Here is a 26,988-nt window from a genome sequence, read left to right as displayed (position 1 = left end):
TACCACCACACCGCTTACTCAGTTATATCGGACAATCGGCAATAATGGACACCATTCCCCCACATGTTCCATTATAACGAGGGTTTACTGTACTGCCAGATCTGTTGCAACTGTTGCAATGCACTAGGATGCACTGCGCACCAAGATGCTGTATTGCCACTGTGCGCTCTGATGCACTGTTGCCACTGAGCACGATGATGCACTGTTGCCACTGTGCGCTCTGATGCACTGTTGCCACTGAGCACGAGGATGCACTGTTGTCGTTAGGATGCATATCTGTGTTCTCTGACATGACTCAGTGTTCTGTTGCGGGTGAATTGTAGAGAAACTACGCCAAGCACGACAATTTGTTTTACCAATAAAAAATAAAGAGCATTGGTTGGGCCACCTGCAGATTAGAATTTCATTGATTTTAGTTTAGTTTAGTTAAGACATTCAGCACGGAAACAGGCCCTTCGGCCCGCTGAGTCCACATCAGCCAGCGATCCCCATACACTAGCTCTATCCTACACACTAGGGACAATTTACAAAAGCCAATTTGCCTGCAAACCTGCCCATCTATGGAATGTGGGAGGAAACCGGAGCACCGGAGAAACCCCATATGATCACAGGGAGAACATACAATCCCTGTACAGACAGCACCCGTGGTCAGGATTGAAGTCGGGTCTCTGGAGCTGTAAGGCAGCAACTCTACTGCTGTGCTACGGTGACTTGAATTAGAATCAGTATATGAAAAGGCAGTAAGAGATATTGGATACGTGGAAGTGGATATAGCTATAAGTATATTTTAATTATTGAATTTGAATAGCATAATGACATGTTGAAAAAATACACTTTGGAATGTGCATTCCAGCATTTGTTGCCCAAGTTTATATAAATTCCCTTTAAAATCAAAGTTCTGGTCGGGAACAAGGAATGTTGCATTACGGTAGCTGATTATGAGAAAATACAGCTAATAACAAAATTAGTAACAATCTTGACTCCTCTCCATACAAATGAATGTTGCCAAGACTCTGTGACTTCAAACCACCTGCTTTGTCTATAGAATCTATAGACTATAGAGTCATAGAGTGGAAACAGCCCCTTTGGCCTGATTTTCACACACTGACCAACATGTCCCATGTACACTCGTCCCACCTGCCTTCGTTTGGCCCTTATCCCTCTAAACCTGCCCTAAGAAGGGTCTTGACCCGAAACGTCACCCATTCCTTCTCACCAGAGATGCTGCCTGTCCTGCTGAGTTACTCCAGCTTTTTGTGTCTATTTTCAGTTGAAACCAGCATCTGCAGTTCTTTCCTACACTATCCATGTCCCTAATTGATTCTTAAATGTTGCAGTAGTCCCTGCCTCTAACTCCTCCTATAGTTCCATACACCCACCACTCTTTTATGGAAAAAAGTTACCCCTCAAATTCCATTTAAATCTTTCCCCCCTCACCTTAAACCTATGTCCTCTGGTTCTCGATTCTCCTACTCTTGGCAAGAGACTTGGCAAGAATACCCTATCTATTCCTCTCATGATTTTATATATCTCTATAAGATCACGCCTCATCTGCGCTCCAAGGAATAGAGTCCCAGTCTGCTCAACCTCTCCCGATAGTTCACACTTGAGTCCTGGCAACATCCTTGTAAATCATCTCTGTGCCCTTTTCAACTTGACAGCATCTTTCCTATAACATGGTGCCCAGAACTGAACACAATACTCCAAATGCAGCCTCACCAATGTCTTATACAACTGCAACATGACCTCCCAACTTCTATACTCAATACTCTGACTGAGTATTTTAGTTCTCAGCGGAGGGGACTAGTCAGAGATGTAATGGAAAGCTCACGTGAGTCCCACTTAATTTGTCCATCTTGGAAAATGTTAAGAGATGGCACAAACCTGTAGGGTGTGTTGAAAATACCAGCCATTTGAACCATCCTACCAACAATTAGAGAGCAGTCCTGAGCTACCATCTACCTCATTGGAGACCCTCAGACTACCTTTGATCTGACTTTACTGGACTTTATCTTGCACTAAACGTTATTCACATTATTCCCTTTATAATGTATCTGTACACTGTGGATGGCTCGATTGTAATCATGTATTGTCTTTCCGTTGTCTGGTTACAAAAGCTTTTCACTGTACCTCGGTACACACGGCAATAAACTAAACTCACTCAAACTCAATAAGCCAAGATGGAATATGAGGAGATAAAACAGGAATTTAGCAAAAATCCCATTTAAAAATCCGCTACAAAGCACATTTTGTTCAACCAAGTGCATTTGAAAAGGGGTTTAAACAAACTAAACAGGTTGTCTGAAATAACTCATCCTCCTCTAAGCAATTAAAGATTTTCATTAGTCTGATATAACACTTTGATAGTCCAATATTAATTTATTAATTAAATTACACATTTAATTAGGTGTGCTGTGTTATGCAATAATACACACCGACCAGCCAATCACATTTCAGGAAATCAAACCATCGCATTATATAATGAATGCTTAGATATGGCGGTTACATCGACAAATGTCCAGAATAAAATATATTTGTTATACATTGCTATTATCTTTTACAACTCTTAGTTCATCAAGCTTGTATCACTACTTTAGCCCCAAAGGTAAAAGAAACATTTTGCATTCTGCAGTGAACCCCCATCTAATCAGCATGTTTTTGTGGCGGGAGTATAGGCATTTGACTGCCTTCAAGCGGCTGAATTTACAGTACGAGGCGTGCATTGACCCTGCTGTCTCCTCACATGTTACAGGTAGACCTGGAGCATACAGATTGAAACTGCACTGTATTTATGTCACAAAACCACACCAATTGATGGTCAGCTGGATGTGTAACTTGCCTGCTGGTTGTCCCCCCTTGTTATATTTAATTGGAAATGGCTGCAAGAGTTGGTACCCATTATATTTTGGCGCGATCCCAACTACAAGCCAACACAGTGTAGAATCTGGACTTTATTTGCAAATTCATTGACGTGATCCGGAAGCTTATGGACTGAGTTGCTCTCACAATTTGTGAAACAAAACTGCCGTACAAAAGGCGAAAGGTTTTTGTGGACTGCATAAATGAGGTGCTCATTGCAAAAACAGTGTCTAGACAAATGTGAAGCAAAATCAAACGGAAAAAATAATTCAATACAATGTGCCACTGGTGCACCTCATAAAACATGTACTCCCATTCTTCAACTACCTCGGCCGCAAGCTATGGAATGCCCTCCCGAGAAAAATACTTTTCTGCCTCTCTTCGTGCATTGGAGAGGGTCCAGAGGAGGTTTACGAGAATGATGCCAGGAATGATTGGGATAACATATGATGAGCATTTGACGGCACTGGGCCTGTACTTGCTGGAGTTTAAAAGGATGGGGGGGGGGGGGGACCTCATCGAAACTTACAGAATATTGAAAGGCCTGGATAGAGTGGATGTGGAGAGGATGGTTCCAGTAGTGGGAGAGTCTAGGACCAGAGGCCATAGTCATAGCAGAATAAAATGATGTATCTTTATAAAGGAGATGAGGAGGAATTTATTTAGTCAAAGGGTGGGGGTTCTGTGGAATTCACTGCCACAGACGGCTGTGGAGGCCAAGTCAATGGATAGTTTTAAGGCAGAGATTGGCAGATTCTTGATTAATATGGGTGTCAGGGTTTATGGCAGGAGAATGGTGTTGAGAGGGAAAGATAGTTCCACCATTATTGATTGGCAGAGTAGACTCGATGGGCCGAATGGCCAAATTCTGCTCTGAGAATTTATGAACTTATGAACTCTCCTTCAACATTCCATAAAATCCACCTCTTTGATCGGGTTTCTGATCTCATTCAAGATCCCGATATTTGCCTCAACGTCAAATTTTATTGATTATAATCCCCAAGGAGAGGAGGAGGATTTATTTTAGCCAGAGGTGAATCTGTGGCATTCATTGCCACAGACGGTGGTGGAGGCCAAGACATTGGGTATGTTTAAAGCGGAGATTGATAGGTACTTGATTAGTAAGTGCTTCAAAGGTTACGGGGAGAAGGTAGGAGAATGGGGTTGAGGGATTGAATGGCAAAGCAGACTCTATAGGCCAAATGGCCTAATTCTGCTTCTATGTCCAATAATTTTATGATCTCATGAGGTATAGCTTGGGACATATTGCTAAGCTTTAACTGTTGTACAAAATATTAATTGTTTTAATGGGAAATCAGTAGGGCAATGCTAGTACCTATTGCTAAAAAAACACAGAAGATCCAAAGACACCTTAAAGGTAAACATTTCAGAGGACAATGCTCTTGTACGGTCTATTATGCTCAGGCTTGTATGCCTTGGACTGTACAGCAACGGTTTGCTGTAACATTTTGATAATTTAAAAGCTGTATAGACATTCAATGGACGAGGATCCATTCGAAAATCACCTCAAGAATTGTAATGCCTTCCTTTGACAAATTTGCAAAATAGTTTCAGCATGTTCAATAGTTACAACTTGTGTGTTGTAACTATGGTTATAAGTGTTTCCTTAAACAAAAGAGAAAGGTGCGATCTAAAAGCAGGGGCATTGTCAAAGTCAGGAAACTAATATTTTCAAAGAAGGCAGGAGAATGGGATTGAGAGGGAAAGATAGATCAGCCATGATTGAATGGTGGAGTAGACTTGATGGGCCGAATGGCCTGATTCAGCTTCTATCACATGAAATAATGACCTTATGAAAGTGCTTTTCAATCAAATTTAATTTCAGTAACCAGATATAAATCGTTACCAGAGTTAGTTTGGCATAAAGAGGCAATTGGTAGGGGGATGCCAATGCTGGCTAGTCCGGCCAAGTGTCACGGATTAAGTTAATGTCTGCACCCTTAAATGGTACTTTTACTATAGTTACCACAACAGAAATGGATGCTCAAAATAGGTCGAGCTAATGCATCACAGTTGTAGTTGCCCATAGTCAATTATCAAGGCTGTAAAATGTTTTTTTGCAGAAAAACCTAAAACAAATCCCCACAGAAATATGCAGCATTCCCTCAGAGGCTGTGGAAAAGTTTGCACATTTCTTAGTCCAAAGGAAGACCTTTATCAGTCAAACTATGTTAAGAATTTTTCGTTTAATATTCATTATAAAAACAGGATTTATTTTATCTAAACTTTTAGTCCATTACTCAGCTTTTTGCTTTAAGGAATTTCCCAATGTCTAGGTAAATGTAATACTTGTCAAGAGAACACTTCACTGCGAATACAGACTGGGATATTTTACCACCAAAATCCGCTATAAAACTGCAGGCTTTTTGGTAATAAAACAGTTAAAGTTGTCTTTTGTTTTGGCGCAGAATAGGCCCAGTACTTAGTTCAGTTTAGAGATACAGCGGGGAACAGGCTCTTCGGCCCACCGAGTCCAGGCCGACCAGTGATCCCCGTACACTAGCATTATCTACACGCTAGGGACAATTTACATTCTTTACTGAGGACAATTAACCTACAAATCTGCACGTCTTTGTAGTCTGGGAGGAAACCAGAGCACCCGGGGAAAACCATGCAGTCACGGGGAGAATGTACAAACTCTGTACAGACGGCACCCATGGTTAGGATTGAACCCTGGTCTCTGGCGCTGTAAGGCAGCAACTCTACCGCTGCGCCACCGTGCCACCCCAGTGGAACTGTGGAACTAAAACTGATAGAACTGGATATAAAAGAGACAAAGAAGAATGTGAAGACCCAACTTTAACTTTAATCGACAAGGAGGAGAGGGCAGAGTTCAGGAAGACAGTCAGGAAACAAGCAGTCAAAAAAATGATCCTCAATATAATGAGTGCTGTTCATAGTGTTACAATAGTTTGGGCACAAAAATGAGATTGTCACTTTCCGAACAGAGGAGTTACTGGAATCCTTTTATATCCATGCACCTTTACATTAACTCACATGAACTTACCACAGGTTCATAGTGGCCACAGGCATTTTTACACAGCCTAAAGCTTCCAAAATGCCTATCTGGCCTGTACATATTTCATTAAAAATAAACTCTATATAATAAATAAATATATAAAATAAATATAATGTTGCCTTTGGAATTTCTATAAATAAATTTAACTTTTTTTTGTTTTCTTTACTAAGAGGTCTTTGCTTAAAGCCCTAAGGGGTTGTACCATTGAGCTGGTAGATGAATTGTCTTTTTTTTTCTTTTTCTAAATCCTTTTTTACGTACGGTTATGCCCTCCATGCCATTATTAATGCAGTGTGAGCTTCAGCATGTCACCAGCCCGTATCCTGATGAATCAAATGTATGGCAGCTACGCTGATACACAACAAAATAGAACGGATCAAAAAAAAAATTTAAAGCGTGTCCCATCCTTTAGCATGCATCAGGCCATCTTTCTCCTCGGCATTTGACTATATTCCTCCCTCCTACACGTGTTTTTTTTTTTTTCGACCAAGCAGGCTCACCTCTGAGAGGACAAACTGTAAGTGCAGCGCAAAATCAGCGTGTCCCATCCAAGCCTCCATACACAATGCATGCGGTAAACTATGGCAACAGTAGTGCTGGCATGACGACACAGCTAATCGTTCAGAACCCACCACTAGAACCCATTATAGTGGTTGCTTTTTCAGTGGTCCGAACTATACGATTGTCTCTTCATCAACTTTGGCTTAAAATATCCTTGTATAATTCAGGTACTTTGTCAGGGTCCACCGGTCTTGGTAAAAAATGAGTGAATTTTTGATGCCTTTTAGTCCTAGTCCCTTCCCTTGGGGTTCCATCTTTGTTTAATGCCACAAAGTACCGTCTTCCAGTGTCCACATGCTTATATAGATTCGATGAGTAGGTGTTATACCAGTTTTCTTCAAACTGCTCTCGGAAAACACACTCTGCGGTTAGTTTCTCCTGCAAAATAAGAAATGGTTAAAAAATTAGCGGCAGAGGAAAAATAATTTCATCAAATATATCAAATTATCACTACTTATGAACTAGATTAAAGTGTCAGGTTAGGGCGGCACACAGTGAAACAGCTACATAGTGGCAGTGCTGTCTCACAGCGCCAGAGACCCGAGTACAATCCTGACCACACGTGTTGTCGGGTACGGAGTTTGTATGTTCACCCTGTGACCGCGTGGGTATCCTCAGGGTGCTCCAGTTTCCTTCCACACTCCAAAGTCATGCAATTTTGTAGGTTATTTGGCTTCTGTAAATTGCCCCTAGTGTGTAGGATGTGAAAGTGAGATAACTTAGAACTAGTGTGAACGGATGATCGATAGTTGGCGTGGACTCGGTGGGCCAAAGGGCCTGTTTCCACGATGTAACTCTAAACTAAACATAACTCTACGTTCATTTTTCTTCCCAGAATAGAGATTGTGGATTAATTGACCTCCGTAAATTGCCCCTAGTGTGTAGGGAGTGGAGTGAGAAAATGGGATCACCTAGAACGCGTGTGAACTATCTGTACACTGTGGACGGCTCGATTGTAATCATGTATAGTCTTTCCGCTGACAACAAAAGCTTTTCACGGTACACGTGACAATAAACTAAGCTACACGGGTAGACTCGGTGGCATAGACTCGGTGGGCCGGAAGGGCACATTTCCACGCTGTATTGCCAAACTAAACTAAACTACATACTTGGTAGAGCAAATTGTAAATTTCATCAGATTTTTACTTTATTATTGGGATAAAAATATGGTGGAGCCTCTAATGATTTTGCAATCACTTGGAAATGATTCCCACAGTCATAGCAAGAAATCTATCAACCCATTCTTTCGCTGGATACCAACAGCATATTTGCATTAAAATATTTCCTAAATTGCCAAACAGTATCAGACAACAACAGTCATCCGAAGAAGCTCTATGCTTTATATTGTTCTCACTGATTGTTGGGTTCAGCTGCTTCCTCCTCTCTCCCGGGACATTCCCTGGGAAGGGAGGAAGGTTGCCAATGGAGATACTCGCCCTAGCTCAATCATTTAGCACATTTCAATGTAAACACATAGTATGTGCCTGTCCACGTTTAGTTTAGTTTAGTTTAGTGTCATGTTTATTGTCGTTGTGTTTTTTTTTATAACACATTCACGTTCACAAGTTATGGCAATAGAATTAGACTATTCGGCCCATCGTCTAATGCACCACTGATCTCTGCCTCCTAATCCCATTTTCCTGCCTTCTCCCCATAACCATTGACACCCATTCCAATTAAGAAGTTGTCTATCTCTGCCTTAAAAATATCCACTGACTTGGCCTCCACAACCCTCTGTGGCAATGAGTTCCACAGGTTAACTACCCTCTGACTAAAGAAATTCCTCCTTTTTAAAAGAGCACCCTTTAATTCTGAGGCTATGACCTCTGGTCCTAGACTCTCCCACCAGTGGAAACATCCTTTCCACATCCACTCTATCTATGCCTTTCATTATTCTGTAAACCAGCATTTGCAGTTCCTTGTATCTGCATTTCACTTAAATCTGAAAAAGGGCTCTGAGCTGGAACCTTGTTCCCTCCGTTCCCTCCGCAGATGCTGTCTGACCAGCTGAGTATCTCCAGCACTTCTGTTCAAGATTCCAGCATCTGGGTTTCTTGTGCCTGCATTTTACTTCAAGTTTATTTTGGTTATTGAATCAAAACAATTAAAATTAAAATCAAAATCAAAGGATATGTATGGTTTTCTTAACTCAGAGGTTACTTTCTGGGGATTCTGCCCCCATTTCTTCTTCTCCAAATGTGGCCATTTCCTGGATTATTAAAAATTAACTTTATAAATATGAACAGCAAAATGTGATTCCTTTATGAGCCCTTTAATGAGATTCCGATATGGCCCCTTTAAAATTATTCCCAAGTTTTCAGTTTAGTTTAGTTCATTGTCATGTGTACCGAAGTACAGTGAAAAGCTCTTTGTTGTGTGCTATCCAGTCAGCGGAAAGACTATACATGATTAAAATTGAGCTGTCCACAGTGTATAGTTACAGGATAAAGGGAATAATGTGTAGTGCAAGTTAACATCCAGAAAAGTCCGATTAAATATAGTCTGAGGGTCTCCAATGAGGTAGATGATAGCTCAGGGCCGCTCTCTAGTTGGTGATAAGATGGTTCAGTTGTCTAATAACAGATGGGAAGAAACGGTCCCTGATTCTGGAGGTAGACAAAAATGCTGGAGAAACTCAGCGGGTGAGGCAGCATCTATGGAGCGAAGGAAATAGGCAACGTTTCGGGTCGAGACCCTTCTTCAGACTGATGTGAGGTTGGGGGGGGGGGGGAGGGGGGTGGGAGGAAGAAAGGAAGAGGTGCAGCCAGAGGGCTGAGGGAGAGCTGAGAAGGGGAGGAGAAAGTAAGGACAACCTGAAATTAGAGAAGTCAATGTTCATACCGCTGGGGTGCAAACTGCCCAAGCGAAATATGAGGTGCTGCTCCTCCAATTTACGGTGGTCCTCACTCTGGCCATGGAGGAGGCCCAGGACAGAAAGGTCGGATTTGGAATGGGAAGTGCTGAGCCCCCGGGAGATCAGGTTAGTTATTGCGAACCGAGCGGAGGTGTTCGGCGAAGCGATCGCCAAGCCTACGCTTGGTCTCACCGATGTAGAGCAACTGACATCTAGAGCAGCGGATGCAATAGATAAGGTTGGAGGAGGTGCAGGTGAACCTCTGCCACACCTGGAAAGACTGCTTGGGTCCTTGAATGGAGTCAAGGGGGGAGGTAAAGCGACAAGTGTCGCATTTCTTGCGGTTGCAAAGGAAAATGCCCGGAGAGGGGGTGGTTCGGGTGGGAAGGGCCGAATTGACCAGGGAGTTACGGAGGGAACGGAAAGCAGACAGGGGAGGAGATGGGAAGATGTGGCAAGTGGTGCGATTCCGTTGGAGGTTGGCAAGCGGTGGGAATCTGTGACCTGAATCTGGAGGTCTGTGTTTTCAAAGACCTGTATCTCCAAAGGTAGTCATTTAAATTCCTCTGCACATCCCTGCCTCTCCTTATGCAGTGCCTTGTGCCAGAATGTAGAGTGAAACCTGCCACAATTTTATCTGTCTCTTTCATCAAGGAAGCCTATGGTGTAGGGTCACATTTGAAGAAGTACGAACATGAATTTGCAAACTATGAAGTTGGTTAAGAGTCAAGGGTGTTTATTGACATATGTCCCGAAACAGAAAAATTAAATTCTTACTTGCAGCACCACAACAGATATAGAAACATGTTACTCTGTAAAACCCATAATAAACAAAAAAAAGTCCCGTATATATTTTTTTTAAAAAGCAAAACAACAAATAGATACACAATAGTGGTGCAAAGTCAAAAATAATGTCCCCAAGTCTATATAGTGCAAATCATATTTGGAGGTTGCTGTGTTTAATAGCCTGATTCGGCATTGCTCAAATGAAAATTGAAACAGGATATATGGATGGGTTAGAATAAGGAAACAAGAAACTGCAGATACTAGCCAAAAAAAAAGACCCAAAGTCTGAGTAACTCCATGGGTTAGGCAGCATCCCTGGAGAACATGGATAGGTGACGTTTTGGGTCTGAAGAAGGGTCCCATCTCGAAATGTCACCTGTCCATGTTCCCCAGGCATGTTGCCTGACCCACTGCATTACACCAGCACCTGGTAGAAACAAGGAACTGCAGATGCTGGTTTACCAAGGAAAAACACAAAATGCTGGAAAAACTCCTATAATTAGTCTGTAGAAGGGTTCTGACATGAAACGGCACCCATCCATGCTCGCCACCTGACCTGCTGAGTTACTCCAGCACTTTGTGCCTTTAAATTGATGGGTTATATTTCATGTATCAATAACATTCCCAATGCTGATAAAAAACAAATTATTTTTTTAATTTTCAAGACGGATGAGCAACTGAAAAAATAAATTCAATTTGAAGTCCAGTTGAAATGATCAATAATCATTGTTTTACTCAGCTATTGCGCTCATAAAATTGTATTTTTCAGATATAAAATGCAGCTTGTAATTTAAACACTTACTCAGAGGGCCAAATGCTAATTCCATGACTTTTGATTCGTAAGGGTGTCAGGGATTATGGGGAGAAGGCAGGAGAATTGGGTTGAGAGAGAAAGATAGACCAGCCATGATTGAATGGTGGAGTATTGATGGGCCAAATGGTCTAATTCTGCTCCTATGACATGAATTTATGAACTTTGTAATAACATTCTTTAGTTCCATATGAAAACTTGGCCATTCTTGTGCATTCATTGCTTTTGTTTACTTTAAACCAGAAATATCTTTACCAAAATAGTTGAAGATTTTTATTTGGAACATCTTAGATTTTGTGAAATGCCGCACAAGTGTAATGTTTCTCAATCATGATATCTCCATTGCGGGGACATTGCTGATAAAATAATACAAACTATGTGCGAAATTTGTACATCTGGAACTGTGTAAATAATCAGATACAGATTATGCTGTAATCCAGTTGCTATTATTAGCATTACTTTCAGAACAACTCCAGAGTTCCTGTACTTACAACTCCGAGGTGTCTGATATGATGAAGCGTTAAATTAATCAAAATCACAAGCAATATTTTTTAATTAAATCACGCTCGTTTTGCTTTTGTGTTTTTGGTTTGTTAATAAATGCTGTCAAAATCAACAGATGAACTGAATTGCATAAAATAACAGGGCAGCAGAGTGGTGCAGCAGGTGGAGCTGCTGCCTCACCGCGCCAGAGAACCGGGTTTGAGTCTGACCTTGGTTGCTGTCTGTGTGGAGTTTGCACGTTCTCCCAATGACCAGCATGGGTGTCTTCTGGGTGCTCCGGTTTCCTCCCACATCCCAAAGACGTGCAGGTTTGTAGGTTAATTGGCCCTGTGTAAATTGCCCCTTGTGTGTGGGTAGTGGATGAGAAAGTGGGATAACATAGATCGCTGGCGTGGACTCATGGCTCGAGAGGCCTGTTTCCATGTTGTATCTCTAAACTCTTAGTGGTTAAGAAGGAACTGCAGATGCTGGAAAATCGAAGGTACACAAAAATGCTGGAGAAACTCAGCGGGTGCAGCAGCATCTATGGAGCGAAGGAAATAGGCAACGAAATGTTGCTTATTTCCTTCGCTCCACAGATGCTGCTGCACCCGCTGAATTTCTCCAGCATTCTCTAAACTCTTAACTAGTTATTCAACAAATTCCAGAGAGCAGACATTGCCCCAAGAGAAAGACTAGGCAAGTTGTGAAGTGCTCTATTAAAGAAGGGTCCCGACCCAAAATGTCAGCTATCCATGTTCTCCAAAGATGCTGCCTGACCTGCCGAGTTACTCCTGCATTTGTGTTTTTATTTCTCTATATCTCTGCCCTGCACTTCAACTCCAAAACAACTTGGTGACAAATGGTCCTCTTCTGCTCCCATCAGATCTCCGTCTGAACAAAGATATTGAAGAATTTGATCAAAATTAATGCATCAAAATAGTGGCGGAAGATAAGCTGCAGCTGCTGGTTTATACCGAAGATAGACACAAAATGCTGTAGCAACTCAGCGGGACAGGCAGCATCTTTAGACTTTAAACTTTTGACATACAGTCGAAGCAGGCCCTTCAGCCCACCAAATCCACGCAGACCAGTGATCACCCTGTACACCAGCACTATCCTACACACATGAAACCATTTTCAGAGTCCAGTCCACGTTCTAGGTATTATGTGCGGTGCCTGTTTCAGACAAGCCCCAGGCTATGTGCAGGCAGATAAGAGATGGTCTTTGCATCATCTTTGCCCAAACATTGTGAGCCAAAGAGCCTGTTATTGTGCTGTACTCTTCTATGTTCTATGTCGGTCAGTAGTCTGTTAACTGCGATGGAGATAGTGAGGTCTGGAAACGGCAGGGAGATGTCGGAAATGGTCCAGGTGAATTTGAGTGCCGGATGGAAGTTCGTGGTGAAATGGATGAAGTCAGTGAGTTCTGTATGGGTGCAGGAGGTAGCACCAATGCAGTCATCAATGTAGCGGAGGTAGAGTTCGGGGATAGGGCCACGGTACGCCTCGAACAAGAATTGGTCGACATACCTACAAAGAGGCAGGCATAGCTGGGGCCCATGCGCGTGCCCATAGATACCCCTTGGATTTGGAGGAAATGGGAGGAGTTAAAGGAAAAGTTGTTGAGGGTAAGGACCAACTCCGCTAGGCGGAGGAGAGTATCGGTAGACAGGGATTGGTTGGTTCTGCAGTCGAGGAAGAAACTGTTGGATATTGAACACACGGCAAGGATGGGGGTTGGGGCCGGAGGAAGGCAGGTGAGTGGACGGAGGCCGAGGCGATGTCTGGTAGGGGTGTGGTGGGTGGTCAGGCAGGAGGGGGGTATGAGGACTATAGTGTGGGTGGGGAGGAGCTGGGGTCACATGGTACAAGGGGGAAGGGGAAGACCTAGTGGAACACCCACTGAGGTTCCCTGTGTTGGAGAGGAGCACAGCACAGTCAGACCACGTGGTGTGAGAGTCGGCAGCATGGAGACTTCAGGCCCAGTGCTGAGCCTGGGACTCAGGTAAGGCGACGGCTGCAGCCCGCTGGTGGGCGGCGTAAAACAGGAGCTCAATTTCCTTACTTCCAACATTGAAATCATAGGTTACCAGCTTTCTAAATAATGGACTAGAACCAAGAGAACTACACAGGGAACAGGGTTTATTTTAGTTTAGTTTTGTTTATGTTTACTTTAGTTTAGAGATACAGCGTGGAAACAGGCCCTTCGGACCTCCAAGTCCGCGCCAACCAGGGAACCCCGCACACTAAAACCCCTGTCTCACGGTGCGAGTTGACACACGAGGTACCCCGAGTTAAAACTCGTGGTAATAATGTACGATTAACGTAGCTGTAACGTCGGAACTCGTGGACGCAACTTAGAGACTCGTGGCGCTAACGGCAGGTACCCGTGAAACTTGTCAACTCTTGAAAAAAATCAAACATGTTTAAAGTTTTTCATGAGTCAAATTTACTCTTGTGGTTAAGAATTGAAACATTTAAACTCGTTGTAAGAACGTAGTGGCCCGTGCGTTTACCTTAGTGTATCGTGCGTCTACTGTGGGAACTCTTTCCTACACACAGTAGGGCCAATTTACAATTTTCCCTACAATTTTCTACCAAGCCAATTAGCGTGCAAACTTGTGTGCGGGAGGAAACTGGAGCACCCGACGAAAACATACACAGGTCACGGGGAGAACGTACAAGCTCCGTATCGACAGCACCCATAGTCTGGATCAATCTTGGGTCTCTGGCACTGTGAGGCAGCCACTCTACCACAGCACCACAGCTGGGCCGTAGATGGAACTCATGTGTGTCTTTTTCGCAACTGCTACTGGTTTTGCTTAATTTTATTTATTGATAGTATGGAATTTCAGTTATGGGTTACAATTAGTGTATGATTACAGATGGGATTGAGATTAGCATCTCACTTTGTGTGCCATACATTCCCAGCAATAAAGAAGGTCATCAGATACTTCAGCCTTTTTAAACAGTAACAATTTGAATGATCACCTGATTTACTGCAAGGAACTTAATAAAAATCTGAATATGTTTTGCAGCTGCACTGTTTTATTCAAAGTACAGTCATGAATAAAGTTTTCCATGATGTTCATTTCTTCTGAAATATATTGCTACATGCATGTGCTTTGTTTCAAGACATTTATTGCCGCAAAGTATTTTTTTGCAAACCAATTACTTCAGGGCTGGCGTCTTCATCGGTAATGTCATCTTTACAGCTCTTGCAAACGTGGCAATTCACCGTGGTGGCACAATTGCGCAGCGGTAGAGTTGCTGCCTTACAGCGCCAGAGACCCGGTTTTGATCCTGACTATAGGTGCTGTCTATGCAGAGTTTGTATGTTCTCCCCGTGACCGCGTGGGTTTTCTCCGGGAGCTCTGGTCTCCTCCCACACTCCAAAGACGTACAGGTTTGTAGGTTAATTGGCTTTTGGAAATTGCCCTTAGTGTGTAAGATAGAATCCCTAGACTAATTCTATCCGTGTAAGAAAGAACTGTAGATGCTGGTTTACATTGAAGATGGACACAAAATGCTGGAGTTACTCAGTGGGACCGGCAGCATCTCTGGAGAGAAGGAATGGGCGATGTTTCAGGTCGAGACCCTTCTTCAGACTAATGTCAGGGGAGTGAGCGGACAGGGATAGAATGTAGTCCGAGATAGTGAGACTGGGAAGGGGGAGGGGATGGAGAGAGAGGGAAAGCAAGGGCTACTTGAAGTTTAGGGGTCATTGTTCATACTGCCGGGGTGTAAGCTACCCAAGCAAAATATGAGATGCTGTTCCTCCAATTTGTGCTGGGCCTCACTCTGACAATGGAGAAGACCCAGGACAGGAAGGTCAGTGTGGGAATGGGAGGAGGAGTTAGAGTGTTGAGCAACCAGACTAAGCCTATGCTGCACACTAGGGGCAATTCACAGAAACCAATTAACCTACAAACCTGTACGTCTTTGTCACACACAGCGGAATTATTTTCATACAAACAGTCCTGTAAAGTATTGCCATATCTAAGCACATCTCTGATGGGATGGCAGCTCAATGGTGCAACGGGAGAGTTGCTGCCTTACAGCATTGGAAACCCGGGTTCAATGCTGATTACTGATGCTGTCTGTACAGAGTTTGTACATTCTCCCTATGGCTGCGTGGGTTTTCTCTGGGTGTCCCCCCACACTCCAAAGACGTGCGGGTTTGTAGGTTAATTGACTTTGGTAAAAAATGTAAATTGTCCCTAGTGTGTGGTTCAGTTCAGATTACGACACTGCAGGAAGGCTTTAGACTTTAGATACAGTACGGAAATACTAGTGCTAGTGTACAGGGTGATTGATGGTCGGCACAGACTCGGTGGGCCAAATGGCCTGTTTCCGCGCTGTATCTCTCTAAAATCTAAAGGCTTCCTGTAGTGTAGTAATCTGAACTGAACGCAGTATTCTATCTGAGGTTTCTCTAAATAATTAATCAGTTCTACCACAATCTCCTTGTACTTGCATTCTGGGTTTAAGTCAATAATAGCAAGCGTCACAAAATGCCTTCTTAATACCTTACCTACATTCAGAGATCTGCAGATGTGACGTCTAAGATCCCTTTCCTTTTCAGCACTCATCATTCACTGTGTGTAACCATGCTCAGTTTGCCCTCCCCATTTGCATTACTTTTACTTATCAGGATTGAATTACACTTCACCACCTCATCCAGTCCATGGATACATGATTGAATGGTAGAGTAAACTGGGCGCAGCCTAATTCTGCTCCTATAACTTATGCACTTGACACTTTCCTCCAGTCTGAAGAAGGGTCCTAGCCCAAAACATCAGCTAGCTATCCATGTTCTCCATAGATGCTGCCTGTCACGCTGAGATACTCCAGCACCATGCGTCCTTTGTTGTAAACCAGTGTGTGCAGTTCCTTGTTTCTACATGGATCTGATCCGTACAAACATCATCCGTAGCCAGGATCGAACCCAGGTCTCTGGCGCTGTAAGGCAACAACTCCACGCTGTCCCACTATGCCGCCCTTTCTTTTTATTAAGTTATGCCCAGCTAAATTGTGAAATGTGTGGAATCTTGGTCACTTTATTCATTCACTCGCTCTCCCAGCATTTCACCAGAGAGGGTTGTTCCTGGTGAACTGAGTCTATTTCAACTTCAGTTGTAAAACATCGCTCCTGTGCTATGTTCTTGCTCATAGCTCCACAGGAAACATGAAACTAATTTAAACTAGCTTCTGTACCCTCTGCAGGGAGCAAGATCATATGAATAGTGACACAGAAGAAATCCTCACTGGAAACGCACATCAGTGAAACAAAGAAAATTCACTGTTTTTACGAAGATGTTGCCAGGACAGAGGGCCAGAGCTATAGGGAGAGATTGAGCAGGCTAGGACTCTATTCCTTGAAGCACGAGAGGGTAAGGGGTGATCTCATAGAGGTGTGCAAAATCATGAGAGGAATAGATCGGGTGGATGCCCAGAGTAGGGGAATCAAGAACCAGAGGACATAGGTTTAAGGTGAGGGGGGCAACGATTAAATAGGAACCTGAGGGGTAACTTTTTCATTCAAAGGGTGGTGGGTGTATGGATCGAGCTGCCAGAGGAGATAGTTGAGGCAGATACTATCGCAATATTTCAGAAATATTTAGACAGGGACATGGATAGGATAGGTTTCAAGGGATATGGGCCAAACACAAGCAAGTGGGACTAGTGCAGATGGGACATGTTGGTCGGTGCCGGCCTGTTTCCACACTTTATGACTATGACACTGTACCTCGGTATATGTGAGAATAAAGCACCAACAAACCATTGAACCATTATAGCTATGCCCTGTGCTCTTTGACATTTCCACGCTGGGGAAAAAGGGTCTGTCTGTCTACTATATTTATGCCATTGTCTATCCTATCTATACCTTCATCTATTCCTTCATTTTATGTTTATGAAAACACAGACTGCTGCATCCATGTATTGGAAGTAAACTGGTCAGGTAGCCACGAGATTTTGCCCAATTGTTGTACCGGCCATGTTATTGTCGCAAACAAAGTGCTCACAAAGTGGAAATAAGAAATTCATGTTTTAATTGCCTTATCATAACTGAGAGGTAATCACCGATGTGGGAAACTGCATGATATCTGATAGCAATGGGACATTTAATTAGATTCCACACTGCTTTCCTGTGGAGACGTTAATTCACAGCCTGATACCTGGACAAGGTAGAAGATCGATTTTAATATCTTTTCACCCCATAATGTGAATTATGTCAAAAACAATATCCTTTGTTGTAAGACACTGCCTGGGAAATGTCCATTTGTGACACACTATAAGAGTGCTGAAGATGATGATACTTTATTGTCACTTGCCCCTAGGTTCAGTGGAATTCTTTGTTTTTAAATATAAAGTACACAAAAGAGTGGCCATAGAGGCGCCCGAAAAAGTTACAAAACCTACTTGCCTGCGTGCTTATGGAATTATTTTGCGATCATTGTAGAATAAATACACAACTAGCCACTAAATCCACAACAATGCACAAAATGGCTCCTCTCGGTATATATGTTTTTTCCCCAATCTGCGAGATTTAACTTTGCATGAACTGCATGCTGGAATTAATAAGTGCAACCAAGGTTAAAAAGTTGCACATAGAGAAAAAAACCCCATGTATATTGAGAAGAAACATATTATTATATTGAGAAGAAACATTTTGCTGTCGTTTATTTGCATGTAACAGGGGCTGTATCACCCTGAGAACTATATCCAGCACTGTATCTTCCCTATCGCACCACATGTTGTACTTGAGTTTGGCTTGATTGTATCTATGTATAGTATTATCTGATTTAAATGGATAGTATCCAAAACAAAGCTTTCCACTGTAACTGAGTACACGTGACAATAATACACTTAAACCTAAACCTCATCCTAGACCTAAACCAAAAATCTCATATTTGGCTTGGATAGCTTACAATCTAATGGTATGTGGGATGAATTCTCCAATTTCAGGCAACTAACCTACTAATAAACTCCCCCATCCCCTTCCTTGTGCCCTTCTGGATACACACCCATTTGTCCTCTTCCCCCTTCCCCTGTCCCCTTCCGTCTATATTCCTTGTTCCGGCTTCACAATTTGCCCCTCTGCTATTCTTATCTCACATGTTTTGTCTCTTCATCTCTGGCCTTTGTCCAACCAACTACCTATCCAAAAAAAAACCCTCACCTGTATCCACCTATTACTTTCCAGGCTTTGTTCTGCCCGCACCATTATCTCTGCCCCCCTACAATCAGTCTGAAGAAGGGTACTGACATAAAGAGTCACCTATCCACATTCGCCAGAGATGCTATCTAACCCACTGAGTTTAGTTTACTTAACTTTACTCTAGAGATGCAGCATGGAAAGAGGCCCTTCGGCCCACCGAGTCCATGTTGGCCACCGATCACCCATTCACACTAGTTCTGTTATCCCATTTTCCCATCCACTCCCTAAACACAAGGGGCGATTTGCAGAGTCCAATTAACCTACAAACCCACACGTCTTTGGGATGTGGGAGGAAACCAAACAGTCGGAGGAAACCCACGCAGTCACAGGAAGAATGTACAAATACCACACAGACAATGCCCGAGGTCAGGATCGAACCAGGGTCTCTAGCTTTGTGAGGCAGCAGCACCACTGTGCCGCCCTATACTTTGTGTCTTTTTTCCCACCAAAACTACTAATGTGCTTTCAATCAGTAAAATGTCCCAATTGGTGTTAGCAAACACAAAGTAACACTTTTTGTAGCAGTAATCTTGTTGGCTATGTACAATAAATGTTATTCTGGACTCCAATATCTCTCAGTACATTAATGCTCTTAAAGATCTTGCCAATAACTGTATACCCTTACATTTGAGCTCCAAAAGTGCCACACCTCACACTTGTCAATTAAACTCCATCTGCCATCTCTCTGCCCATATCTGTAAGTGATCTATTTCGTGCCATATCCTTTGAAAGCCAACTTCAATACCTGCAACTCCACTGATTTTTGTCTTAAGTACAAACATATAAGAACCTTGCCAGCACACCTGAGCAGGGGAGATTTCTTTTGCGGTTTCAATTCATACTTTTGTTGTAATGTTTTAAGGATCCAGAAGGTGGCATTTATTTTGTGAGGTTTCAGGATGTGATACACTTGAACAGACAATGCATTAGATAAATGCACACACATCAGGTTCAGCAGTAGACTCTGAAACCCCCCCCCCCCCCCCCCCTCACCCCATCTCCGAGGCAACCAAAGTGCTTGCTTCTGCCACCTGCACCCATAAAATAAATCCCATTTAAAATATGTGCACCCATCCAGAGTAAAAATAGCCTGTGCTGCACCTATTCACGAACAAAGTCTATTAGCCCAGTTCCAACAGCAGAGGTTACTTTAGGGAATGGAATTACATTATGCAATTGGATTGGAATTCTTCAGATTCTCCAAGCACTGCAGCAACAGCTAAATATTTTATTAGAAATTAATTTACTTTTTATCTGCATTCACTAGGAAAGGTGCTTGGAGAAGTAAAAGTAAAAAATGCATAAAGCTACATGCCCTAACCATATTGAAAGCTGCACATAAGCTGGGTTGCAGTGGTAGATCTGCTGCTTTACAGTGCCAGGAACCCGGGTTCGATTCTGACTTTGGGTGCTGTCTGCGCAGAGTTTGCACATTTTCCCTCTCTCTCTCTCTACCTCTCGTGGACGTAGTTTCTCTCTCTCATGGGTTTTCTCCCGCTGCTCCAGTTTCCTCCCACCCTCCAAAGACGTGTTGGTTTGTAGGTTAATTGGCTTCAGTAAAAATTGTAAATTCTCCCTAGTGTGTAGAATAGGGCTAGTGTATGGGGTGATAGCTGGTCGGCGCAGATTCAGTGGACTGAACGGCCTTTTCTGTGCTGTATCTCTAAAATAAAGTAAAATTAAGCCCCTGTCCCACTTAGGAGACCTAAACAGCAACGTCTGGTGACCTTGCCCGCCACCCAAGGTTTCCATGAGGTCACCGGAGGTTTTGGTCACTCTCCCTAATGGACGAAAGTGGTTTCTGCGTGGTCGAGGCTTCATCTAGGATGCTGCTATTTTTTCATCATGTTTAAAACCAGCCTCGACTAAAAATAGGTTGCTGTTTTAAAAATCGATAATTTTTTAGTCGCAGGTCTAGTCGAAGCCGGTTTTCTTCATAGTCGAGGAAGGTTTTCAACATATGCATGGGAGGTGGTAGGAGGTTGCAGGTCATCTCGACCTTGATTTTTTTTGGGTGGCATGCAAGGTCACCTAAGTGGGACAGGGGCTAGTATGCATGGATTGTGTGAACAAAGAGAATTTAGATAGCTCACTCAATGGATATACAGTTATTTTACTTCAATCTGCTGTTTGGTCAATGAACAGTTCACTATCCTACTCACCACCCCAACTCCTGCAAGCCTCCCTTCCCAAAACACCCAAACACTCAGGTTGCAATTAACAGCAATGCATCTCACTTCAATTTCTCCCCAATGTGCTAATCCTGAAGTATTTTTATAGTCCTATAAGCACCGCAGCTGGTAGAGCTGCTGCTTCACAGAGCCAGAGACCTGGGTTCGATCCTGACCTCGGGTGCTGTCTGTGTGTTTTCCAGTTTGCACGCTCTCCCTGTGACCTCGTGGGTTTCCTCCAGTTGCTCTGGTTTCCTCCCACATCCCAAAGACGTGTGGGTTTGTAGGTTAATCGGCCTCTGTAAATTGTCCCTAATGTGTAGGGAGTGGATGAGAAAGTGGGATAACATGGAACAAGTGCGGACGGGTGATTGATGGTCGGCGTGGACTTGATGGGCCGAAGGGCCTGTTTCCATGCTGTATCTTTCAGTCAATTCAATCATTACATCTAAAGTCTTATAATAATATAATCGCTGCATTTAAAATTTTTAATTAGTTTGCCATAGCTGAGTGTCCTGATTTAAGCAATTCCAATATCTATAATACATGGGACATGGTTTTTGTAACAAAAAATCTATTTAATAGTCCATGATCAATTTATTTCTACGTTATGCATTAAACACAAAAGAGGATTGAAGTGAAAGGCTTGAGAAATATTCTTATTTTTCACTTGTTTGTTTTTTAAGGATCCTGGGAGGATGTTTGACATTTTCTTCCTCATCAGGGAGCAATTACATTTCCAGTCAGAAACTGGGAAATCAATGCTTGAAGTTCAATGTGTTTTACAAATATCTGCTTTTTGCTCATCCACTTTCAATGAACAATCTCACATACACAGTTTTCAGTGTCTCTGAGTGCAACTCTCTTTTTGCAACTCTCTCTTTTGCCCTTACTTATTCTCCAGGGATTTTGGAGATCTTTGCTTTCTTTTCTTCTGTCATTTTTTTCTTCTCTCTCTCTCTCTCTCTCTCTCTCTCTCTCTCTCTCTCTCTCTCTCTCTCTCTCTCTCTGCCTCCCGTGGACTTAGTTTATATGGGGCTCCCTATGCCCCATTACACTTACAACCTCCTAGTGAGTGGGCGCTTTCAGGTAAGATCAAACACCAGGCAGCAGTCTGTACAGAGTTTGTACCTGGGTGCTCTGGTTTCCTCCCACACTCCAAAGACAAAGGTTTGTACATTAATTGACTTTGGTAAGAATTGTAAATTGTCCCTCATGTGTGAAGGATAGTGCTAGTGTACGGGGTTCACGGGGTACACTCCACCTCACCTTAAACCTATGTCCTCTGGTTCTCAATTCCCCTACTCTGGGCAAGAGACTCTGCTGTATCTTTTCCTGATCTTTCCCTTTCATGATTTTGTGCACCTCTATAAGACCATCCCACATTCTCCTGCCCTCCAAGAAATAGATTCCCAGCCTGCTCAACCTCTCGCTATAGCTCAGGCATTCGAGTCCTGGCAACATTCTCATAAATCTCCTCTGTCCCCCTCCCAGCTTGACAACATCTTTCCTACAACATTGTGCCCAGAATTCAACACAATACTCTAAATGTGGCCTCACCAATGTCTTATATAACTGCAACATGACTTCCCAACTTCTACAATCAGTTGGTAGACAAAAATGCTGCAGAAACTCAGCGGGTGCAGCAGCATCTATGGAGCGAAGGAAATAGGTAACGTTTCAGGCCAAAACCCTTCTTCAGACTTTGCCTGATAAACGTCTATGTGCCAAAAGCCCCTCTATCTATCCACCTGTGGTGACACATTCAACTGTACTCCTAGATCTCTCTGCTCTACAACGCTCCCCAGAGCTCTACTGTTCACAGTGCAGATCCTGCACATGTTTTAGTCTTACCAAAATGCATCATCTTTTATTTTATTCAGATATTTTAATTCACAGCCTTCTCGTGTATCACGTATTTGACACATACATTGCGGGCGAAGGGCCTGTTCCTGTGCTGCACTGTTGTATGTTCTGGTATCTACAGGGTTTTGTTTTTGCCTTTCCTGATCCTCTTCCATTGATTCATCAATGGCCATTGTAAGGTCATTGTGGGAATGTTCCCTGTACAAAAATCAATGTCCAGTTCAATTTGCAACAAATACGCAATGAAATAGTCCATTGACTACTTAGAGGAAAATCCATAATGGTACCAAGTTAGCATTAATGCTGCACAACTGCTAACCATTAACCATTTCCAACAGGGGATGGTCTTACCACTGCATTGCTCCCCAATCAATAATTTTCTGGGCATCAGCAGCAGCCAGCTAAACGTTGTGGCAGGTCTGAAGTTGGGTTTGGTAGACACAAGGAACTGCAAATGCTGAAGTCTTGAATAAAACACAAAGTGCTGTAGTTACTCAGTGGGTCAGGCAGCACCTGTGGTGGGAGAGGTAAGCTACATTTCGGGTCAGGGCTGGGTTTGTTAGATATTAGGCTTTGGAGATGCAGCGTGGAAATAGGTCCTTAGGCCCACCGTGTCCACGCCGAGCAGCAATGCCCCGTAACACCAGCACTATCCGACACACAAGGGACAATTTACAAATTTTATTGAAGCCAATTTATCTACAAAACTGCACATCTTTGCACTGTGGGAGGAAACCAGAACATCAGGAGGAAACCAATCCAATCACATCGGGAACGTGCAAACACCATACAGACAGCATCCGTAGTCAGGGTCGAATCCGGGTCCCTAGCACTGTAAGGCAAGAACTCTATCGCTGCGTCAGTGTGCCACCCTAATTATGTGAGGGGGGAGTTTCAGGGACAGAATAAATTGCCCTATTGTGTAGGGAGTGGATGAGAAAGTGGGATAACATAGAACTAGTGTGAACGAGTGATCGAGAATGGGCATGGACTTGGTGGATAGTTGGGCCTGTGTCCATGCTGTATTTTTCAATCAATCAACTCGTGAACAAGAGGAAATACCTTGCCAGACGCATTCAACATGTAATGAAGCACTCTTGGACAGGGAAACAAGGTCAATGATTCAGGTCATTAACCCCTTCAGCAGAAGTGGAAATGTAGGAAAATGACTGTTTCTCTCTCCACAGATGCTGACTGACCTGCTGAATGGTTCTGGCACTTTCACGTTTTGTTTTCAGACTTCCAGCAGCTGCGATTAGACCATCTGTGGCGGCCGGTGTGGTTTTAGAAGTAATGTGTCATGCCTCACAAATCTACTGGAATTCTTAGAGGAGGTAAATAAATTAGTAGGCAAGGGCTATTCCAAAGATATAATTGCTTGGATTTTCAAAAGATAATGCTTCAGGTCTGAGGCTTATACTGGTAAATGGAATTAATGGGAAATTAGTAACCTTGCTTGAAGATTAGCTTGATAATAGAAAACAAAAGGGAATGATAAATAGATCAGGCTGCATCTGGCAAGTTGTCAAAACTGGGGTTTAGGGACTGTTTAACAATGTTCAAAAGGATTTAGTCTAACTTGTTTATACAGGCAATGAGTCTGCATCAACATGCACAGTGGAATCAGGACAAGAGCATCTTACACATGGTGTAAAGAGCCATTGAAGAAGGAAGGAAAAGAGGGCCTGGTGTTTGACCTGAAAGCGCCCACTCACTAGGAGGTTGTAAGTGTAATGGGACATAGGGAGCCCCATATTAACATGATGTTGAAGACAGTATAACTCATTGCAGACTGTATTCCAAGTTTATTAATCAGTTAAGGTTGAATAATGCATAATAGAGCCATTGCTTGACTGGCTTTGGAGTCACAAAGTAATTTCAATTTGGTATCATCTTGAAAGTTTCATCTACAGTGAGCTATTTGGTTGTCAGTCTAGTTTAAATAAATCAGGAGTATTCTATAAGAGGTCAGATTAATCATGGAGGCTGGCTGGCTGCGCAATAATATTTTCTTCTTAGTTTCGTTTTTTAGTTTAGAGATACAACATGGAAACAGGCCCTTCAGCCCGCCGAGTCCATACCGACCAGCGATTCCCATACACTGGCACTGTCCTGCACACTAGGGATAATTTACAATTTTAGCAAACCTGTACATCTTTGGAGTGCGGGAAGAACCCGGAACACCTGGAGAAAACCCACGTGGCCTCGGTGGGGCCAAAGAGCCTATTTCCACACTCTATCTCTAAACTAAACTAAATTAAACTAAACTAAACTGAGAGGTCAGATTATTCATGGAGGATATCTGGCTGCTCAAATTGCATTTTCTTGTGTCATTATGCAGAGCAAACTGGCTGGCTTTGACTTGTTCTGAACCTTTTCATACCTTTAGTTTCCCTCCCCCCTGACTCTCAGTTTGAAGAAGGGTTTCGACCCAAAACGTCACCTATTCCTTTTCTCCAGAGATGTTGCCTGACCCACTGAGTTACTCCAACATTTGGGGTATATCTCGTATGCTTATGAAAGTGCGTCGAGAGTTTTACTAATCGCCAAGCTGATGCAAAAATGTAGAAACACAAGATTGTAACCAGAAAAGTAAGTGTAGCAGAATTGTGCATCAAAAGCAAAGGAAAGAATAGAAGAGCAATAAGAAAGTAATGTACTTTCAATTTAAAGTCACAGTTCTGTAGGTCAACATAATGAGACACTGGAGCTTTTGTGGTCCCACAAAGGTTGGCTTATGTTATAAGCAACACTCTGGATCATTTTGAAATAGAGCCTAGATAGACTCACGAAAAAAGATACAGTGTCTTTAATGTGACGATGTAGCCTTGAAACTATTTGTATCACATGTGGGTTTGGTACAAAGAACTTTAATTATTGTTCTCTTTGTGTTTCCTTGTCCATTATTTGGAAGTAAGTCCTTCTGAACAAATCTCCTCCTACTTTCTCCCCCCCTTTCTCCCCTTTTCATCCCTGTACCCCATTTCTCCCACTCCCCTTCAACCTCTATCCCTTCCTCTGGCTTCACGTTTCATTCCTCTTCTCTCCATATCTTACATCTTTTTGTCTCCTTTTCATCTCTGGCCCTGACCACTCATCTGCTAATCAAAATGCCCCCCCCCTCACCTGTACCCATCAATCACCTCTGTAGGAAGGAACTACAGATGCTGGTTTATACTGAAGATCGACACAAAATGCTGGAATAACTCTTCAGACCGAAGAAGGGTTCCGACCCAAAATGTCACCTATCCATGTTCTCCTTTGTAAACCAGCTTCTTAAATGTTTGCACACATTGTAATTAACAGCTCAGTTCTCTTTCTTCACTTCAAGCTTAACCAATCTCTATCTGATAACACAAATTTGTACTTACCGATCCATATAGCTCTCCTTTCTCATTCATTCCAAGGTAGAGTCCGCTGTCGACACCACGAATGCTGACCAGACTCACTGCTATACTAATGAATTCCAGAATACCTAATGATAACAGCAACAATAATCATAAACGCTATCAAATATGAAATAAATACATTTTTAAAAAATGTAAAAAATGCTCAAAATAATCAACATAATTCTAAATGTCTAAAATGTGCATTACATTTCCACTAGGAACTTCCTCTTCTGATTTTATTTTTGGATACTTTATTAAATAATAACTTCAGGTTTTCTGGAGTTCTCAGAAAACCTCATTATATATTTGATTTCTACAAGGGTTGTCCTGCAGAATGTTTTGTAAATACTATAGTTTAGTTGAGTTTAGTTGAGTTTGTCACGTGTACTGAGGTACAGTGAATATCCTTTTCAATGCATGCTATCCACAGTGGATAGCATGCATTGAAAAGGACTATCCAAAGACTATCCATGGTTACAATCGAGCAGTCCACAGTGTACAGATCCAGGATAAAGGGAATAACGTTTAGTGCAAGTTAAAGTCCAGTAAAGTTCAATTAAAGATATCTTTAATTTTTTTTTAAACAGAGATCCATAAGAAAATGTATAGTACTGCAATAATGTGTGTTTGAGTGAACAAGACCCAGAAACCAGAAAATCAATTAGGCATTCCATCATTCCTCTGGACTTACTGGGTAGTTTTTAGGGTTTGGGTGGAGGGTACCCCAACAGGAGAGGTAAAGGGGAAATTAACATAATTAGGGTGGCACAGATGCGCAGCGGTAGGGTTGTACCCTTACAGCGCCAGAGACACGGGTCCGATCATGACTATGGGTGCTGTCTGTGTGGAGTTTGTACGTTCTCCCTGTGACTGTGTGGGTTGTTTCCCGGTGCTCTAGTTTCCTTCCACACTCCAAAGACGTACATGTTTGAATTGGCTTCTG

The 26,988-nt window shown here is 42.7% G+C and overlaps 1 protein-coding gene across 4 annotated transcripts in view; it reads right to left on the bottom strand.

Moving 5' to 3' along the window:
- Positions 1-26,988, bottom strand: part of fgf9 (fibroblast growth factor 9) — a 73,872-nt gene that overhangs the window by 5,243 nt on the left and 41,641 nt on the right. For 3 of the 4 annotated variants that reach the window (XM_033022753.1, XM_033022754.1, XM_033022755.1), the window contains exons 3-4: positions 26,028-26,131; positions 5,667-6,838 (exon numbers count right to left, since the gene is read on the bottom strand). In XM_033022753.1, coding sequence (XP_032878644.1) covers positions 6,593-6,838; positions 26,028-26,131 — 350 coding nt within the window. In that variant the 3' untranslated portion in view covers positions 5,667-6,592. Of the gene's footprint in view, positions 1-5,666; positions 6,839-26,027; positions 26,132-26,988 lie in introns of those variants that run through there. The other variant, XR_004412349.1, reaches the window with a different exon arrangement.

This window comes from Amblyraja radiata, chromosome 6 (assembly GCF_010909765.2).
Source record: "Amblyraja radiata isolate CabotCenter1 chromosome 6, sAmbRad1.1.pri, whole genome shotgun sequence".
Classification (NCBI taxonomy): Eukaryota; Metazoa; Chordata; class Chondrichthyes; order Rajiformes; family Rajidae; genus Amblyraja; species Amblyraja radiata.
Note: the sequence above shows the minus strand (reverse complement) of the source record. Positions and strands in the feature narration are given on the sequence as shown.